The sequence below is a fragment of the Galeopterus variegatus genome, unplaced genomic scaffold, assembly GCF_000696425.1.
Source record: "Galeopterus variegatus unplaced genomic scaffold, G_variegatus-3.0.2 Scaffold7462, whole genome shotgun sequence".
NCBI classification, from domain to species: Eukaryota; Metazoa; Chordata; class Mammalia; order Dermoptera; family Cynocephalidae; genus Galeopterus; species Galeopterus variegatus.
The window spans coordinates 48,199-53,836 of NW_007733573.1; the positions used below are offsets into that span (position 1 = coordinate 48,199).

The following is a 5,638-nucleotide window of genomic DNA, read 5'->3' on the forward strand; positions in this document are numbered from 1 at the left end:
TATACAATAGGGAGGGGGTGGATCAATCTGACAGTTCAAACCTCATGTCAATGTCTTTGAACCTCATTTTTTACATTTTAATATTTCTGTGAAATCAGAACATTAACAGTTGATGTAGACATTTAATGTACGCAACTTTAAATTGAAAATGTATTTTACAATTGCTGACACCTTGGAATTGAAGAAATAAGGTAATTATGCTATTTCTTGCTTTGAAAATTGCTAGATTGTCTCTTATCTAAATTATGATTAGATTATGTAGCCAATGGCTAGTGTTTCAATGAGGAACAAGAGCACAATACATCACTTCCTTGGACAAAATTCCCAACATTTTCTATTTCAGTTACACTAACTATCTCTACTGCAGTCAATGACAAGTCATTTAATAAACAGCACAGGCATGGCTCAATGGTGTTTTGTATGTTGCATCAATGTAGAGCTAAGTGAAAAATCTAGAGAAAAGTACCAAGACCATGGAAGTTGTAAATTCTCTCTCCTTACCTCTTTTTTGAGACCTCAGACTTCCATCATCAGAATAAGGATACCCATTTCGAAACCCCTGTTTCTTTCAAATTCCTACAGATAAGAAAGCTAGGAAATAATTAGTTTCTTTTGGGATCCAAGATGGACGAAGGTATTGCATATAAAATATAATGATAGATGTTACCTGTATGTGTGTATAAGAACATTATGATTCACACAGTCATCTTTCCACAGGTTTAAGAATATTGTCTACACCTACCGAATCTTCAGAGAGAAAAATGGCTATTACAAGATACAGGTAAGAACACATAAGGACTCCTGCAACAACAACAACAACAAAGTTGGGAGAGGAAAATCTAAGATCATCTCTTGAACCTGAGATGTGACCATGTGAAGGGATTCTAGAAAGGGAAGCACCATGCAGAGTTAAGAGTCAGATGGATAGTTAACCTTGTCTTTCTCTGAGAGAAACGGGAAAGCACTAGAGATGGGTTTCACATTTGAATAACTCTGGCTGTTATTAAAAAATGTAGAGGCACACCACCCTGGTTCCTCCACTGGTCAAATGCACCAACCTGGAACTCGTGCAAACCCACTGTTAGAAGACTAAATGATGACGCAGGATGGAAGTGGAAAGGGAAAGCGAGGAGAGGTCTGCCAGGTGTGCTCCACAGCTGTCTGAAAATATAAGGGGAAGCAGCAGACAGCTGGAAGTCTTAGGGATTTGTTTAATTTTTTTGGTTTACCGAAAGCTAAGCAGAAAAACCTTTTGCTTCTTTTGAATTTCTCTGGCTTAAGAAGTAAAGTATAATAAACATCATTGAATTTTTAATTGTTCACAGGAAATCCTGAAATAATCTTTCAGAAACACTTGCTAACCAGCTGTAAACCAAGTACTATTTTCTAATATAACCTTATGGAAAAATTTTAAAAACAAAATGAATTTGCTTTCTCTGAAGGTTAAGCAGATTTTTTACTTCAAGACTTCTCAGAATCTTCAATATGTTAATGTTCGTTGTGAATATCTGAAAGAGACTAGGATATACAGTGATCCCCAAACACCTTATATATCATTTTTCTTTGGCTGTAGAGGACATTACTGAGGCAATTGGCAAAATTTGAATAAATTAAAAATCTGAATAAAATTTTAAAATAGTACTACATCAAGGTTAATTTTCTTATTTTAATCATTGTAGTGTGGTTATATAATGTTCTTACATTTTAGGAAATACTGAAGTACAACATTTAGGGTTAAAGGGATATCATGTCTGCAACTTAATTCTCAAAATATCTTTTTAAAAAGAATATGTATGTGAATATACACACTCACGTATATTTATATATATATAGAAAGAGAGAATTATAAGAAAATGTTAACATATGGGGTGTGGGTGAAGGATATACTATTTTTGCAACTCTGCTATGTCTAAAATTATTTCAAAATGAGATGTCTTCTAGAGAGCAACTTACTTTAATTTTTTTTTTCCTTGTCATGCATACTTTGGGAGATTCTGGATAATTCATAAGTATTCTATTGTCTCCCGTCTGGACAAAACAGAGAGGCACCCAAGTCAGTATAACTCAGACTCAAATGGTCATTTCATGAGGAGCAGCTCTGTACTCAGAGGTCTGTAGCGGATGATGCTTTGGGTTGAAGTGACTGCATTAAAGAGACCTCCCTGCAGGCAACCTCAAAGTCAGCCTGCATCTCTAGCCTGGAGGTTAACCAGACTGTACATCAGAAAACCTTCTGATCACCGCTCCTCTCTGTCTCTGTAGCCTGACACAGTGGCCGTGTGAGAAACCAGAGAGCAGAGAAAACAAATTCTTTTTGTTTCAAAGTAGTTTTATAAGATTATATTAGAAAGTAGTACTTGGCTTATAGCTGGTAAACAGAAAACAACTATTTTTGATTTAACTGAGTCGTGTTAACATTTCCACTTTCAACTTAAATCAGGATTTTTTTGTCTTGTTTTCCTTACATGGAGATTGTGAATTCATGAAGTATGTAAATTGCATGTTTGGCATTTCCCATCAGAAGTGCGCCTCTTTTAGTCCCCTAAGAGAGCAAAGTGTGCCAGCAAGGGGTCTGACATAACTCTTAGAGGGTATAGTGGATTGAATTATATCCCCCCAAAACTCACTGAAGCTTGAATTGTGTTCCCCAAGTTTTATGTATTAAAAGCTTAGCCTCCACAGTGACTATTAAGAGGGTGGGAAATCCTATTATGGTCATTGAAAGGTGGAGCCTTGAAGAGGTGATTGAATTGTAGGACCCTGCAGTAGTGAATGGATTAAAAATGGTCACCCGGGGTGTGGTTCTGAGGGCTTTAAAAGAAGAGGAGAGTCTTTCTCTCTCTGTCTCTGCTTCCACCATCTTGCAATGTGAGACCCCTGGGTCACTGTCACCACCACCAAATGGACCTTGAACTTCCCAGCCACAGAAACTGTAAGCAATAATTTCGTTTTCTTTATAAATTACCCAGTTCCCAGTATTTTTGTTATAAGCAACAGACACTGACTAATATGAAGGATTACACTTCACAGTGTATCTGCAAGAACTGCCTCAGACAAACTTGCCAAGGATGGGAGCTCGCTCAGTACCGCAGGCTGAGTTGGGAATCCCTTAATTGTAGAATCCTCTTTACTCAGGGTAGCTCAAGTCAGAGGCTGGTCTAAAAAATGAGAGATTCTGTGAATTGCCATAGGTGGTAGCTCTTAAGCATGAGCTACTGGCCGCTTATTTTCAGTTTGTCAGCTCACAGAGGCAGCTCTGAAACTGTTTTGAGAAGTGTCACCTTTCTCACACAGCTGCCCCACGATGAGTGATCTTCTTTCTTGTATTTTTGCAGACTGCGGAAGGTATTCCAAAACAGATCTTTCCAAACCTAAAGGAATTGGTCTCCAAATTTGCAAAACCAGATCAAGGGCTGGCAGTTCATCTTTCAAACCCAATAATGAGAACCAGCCCCTACCTGAGATGGAGAAGATCAAAATCAGAGCTGGATTGCATTTCTGGTAAAGGCCCTCACACTGATCAGAAAGGAATCTTAATCCTATTTCCACCAGTGGTCTACTTTGTAGAATTAATACTGATAAATGTCATTTTCCATGACATTAGCTCTAAAAAGCTTCATTTTACCAAGAGCAAATTCCATTTTGTTGAAAAGTGATGTCTTCTAGCCCCTGAAGTTGGACAGGACATAGAGCTTGGACAGCCGGGAGAGCAAAAGTGGTTCCTGGGCAAAGAGCCGACTTTGAATTCATTCTATGACCTTGTGCAAACCACTCAAGTGTGGGAATAAATGGGCAAATGGGCAGATTTTCAAATGAGAAAATCACTTTAACTCCCTCCCCCCAAGGCCCATCCTGCTGCATTTTGCTCAATATTTGCTAAGCATTCCTTTACAAAGTGTTAGGTGACAGATTATTTCAGATACATCCCTAAAGGTATCAAGCCATGATGAAGAATGAAAGATGGTCAGTAAATCAGAGTGCAGAGAATCCGTGCTGAGTCCTCTCAGATCACATCATGAGCAGCTACTCTTGCTTACCCACACCCTTGCAATCTGCTGTCAGAGAAGAATCCAGTATCTGTCAGTTGTAACGTAGTTTGCATTTAACTAAGACTTCCAGACATTCATGGTTGAATCCTGTTTTCTCGTGGTGGACCGCATGGCTATCTTCTCAATAAAAGGGGCTGCAGTTATCGATGGGCAGGTGATGGTGATGACAGATGTGCCAGCTGGCGAGTACAGAGGACAGAGTCTTCTTGGGGAGCCTGCCATCACTTCACTCCCATTCTACTCTGTCTACAGCAAAGTCACCCTTCAGGCTGCCACAGCAGGCTTTTCACCGCCCCAACAAGAGAAAGCATGGAGTTTTAAGGATTAAAATAAAAACCTCCTCCACTACCCTTGTTTCTCTGTCCCCCGTCATCTCCATGCAGGGGAGTATGCACCCATGCATGCACAAAACACTTTCTATAGGTCCAGCTGCAGATGTAGTCCTGTGTCTATTTTCTACCAAAACTTATAGAACACAAAGAGGTGGCAGAGCTAGAAACCCAGGAACGTACCTGTGCCGCAGCCCTTAGACCAACCCAGATGAATTAGTGGGGGTGGTGGTAGTATTTTTCTCAGCAATGATAAAATAAGCATAAATTCCAAGGGAAGAACCCCTTAGAAATCTCCAAGAATTGAGCGAGAGTCTCACCCCACCATCTTTCCATGCTTGGTCAAGGCTGGCAGAGTGAGCTCTCAAATCCTCAGCTACCAGAAGGGAAATATCCTCCCACCGGCCCCATCTTCTTCCTTCCCATTCCTTTGTCTCCTTAGAATGAGCTTCAGATGTTCTTACCCCAAGGGATGCACAGGTTTTTTGCTGGTGAATGGAGACATTTGGTGCTGAAGACTCTGAGGCTTGGCTTATTATAAAGGGACCCCCTTATTTTGCCAGAAGAGCTCCCTGTGCTACCCCAGCCTTTAAAGTTGTCACTTTTATGTGGCATCAAGATCATTCTGTGCCTGGGGAGAGATCTTCTCTCCACCGAGTGGGGTTGGTCCACGTGGCTTCTGAATGTGGAGTCTCATGGCTGGTCTCCTGCTTTGTTTTCTCCCAGAGAACAGTCATGATGATTATGTGCAAGTCTTGCCTTGAAGATAAGGAGAATGGGCAAAGCAAGTTCGAGAAGGGATGGGTGACAGCTCTCACTGGTGACCTGCTTCGCCTGCAGATGTAGGTCTGGAACGCTAAACTCTAGTGGACAATTCAGACTCCCTTAGTGTGTTTCCCTGAAGATGTTCTGTCCAGCAGCCTCTGAGCAGTCACTTCTCCCCACACCCTCACTTCCAGGCGTACACCGTGAGGAGTTTCAAGGCCTTCCTTCTTCTCTCACTATCCTTTCCTGGAACGGGACAGCCTGAACCTCCTTGACTTGTTAAAGGTACTACCACGACGTCATGGCTGAACAGGGTTGACCACCCTCCTTCTGACCAGGCAACCAGAGAGGCAGCTTCATACAGAGGAGAGAGCATTCGGCAGGGAGCTCAAGGCCCTGACTTCCAGTCCTGTGGCTACATGACTTTGGACAAACTTCTTCCCTTCTCTAGGTCTCAGTTTCTTTGTCTATGAAACAAGTTTTGGGGTGGGTGAT

At 41.2% G+C, this 5,638-nt stretch overlaps 1 protein-coding gene across 1 annotated transcript in view; it reads left to right on the plus strand.

Annotated features, from left to right (window-relative positions):
- SH2D1B (SH2 domain containing 1B) overlaps window positions 1-5,142 on the plus strand; it is a 31,275-nt gene extending 26,133 nt beyond the window's left edge. Inside the window, exons 2-4 of the mRNA XM_008591978.1 lie at window positions 718-781; window positions 3,336-3,501; window positions 5,105-5,142. Of these exons, the coding sequence (XP_008590200.1) occupies window positions 718-781; window positions 3,336-3,501; window positions 5,105-5,142 (268 nt within the window). The remainder of the gene's footprint in view (window positions 1-717; window positions 782-3,335; window positions 3,502-5,104) is intronic.
- The last annotated feature ends 496 nt before the right edge of the window (window positions 5,143-5,638 follow it).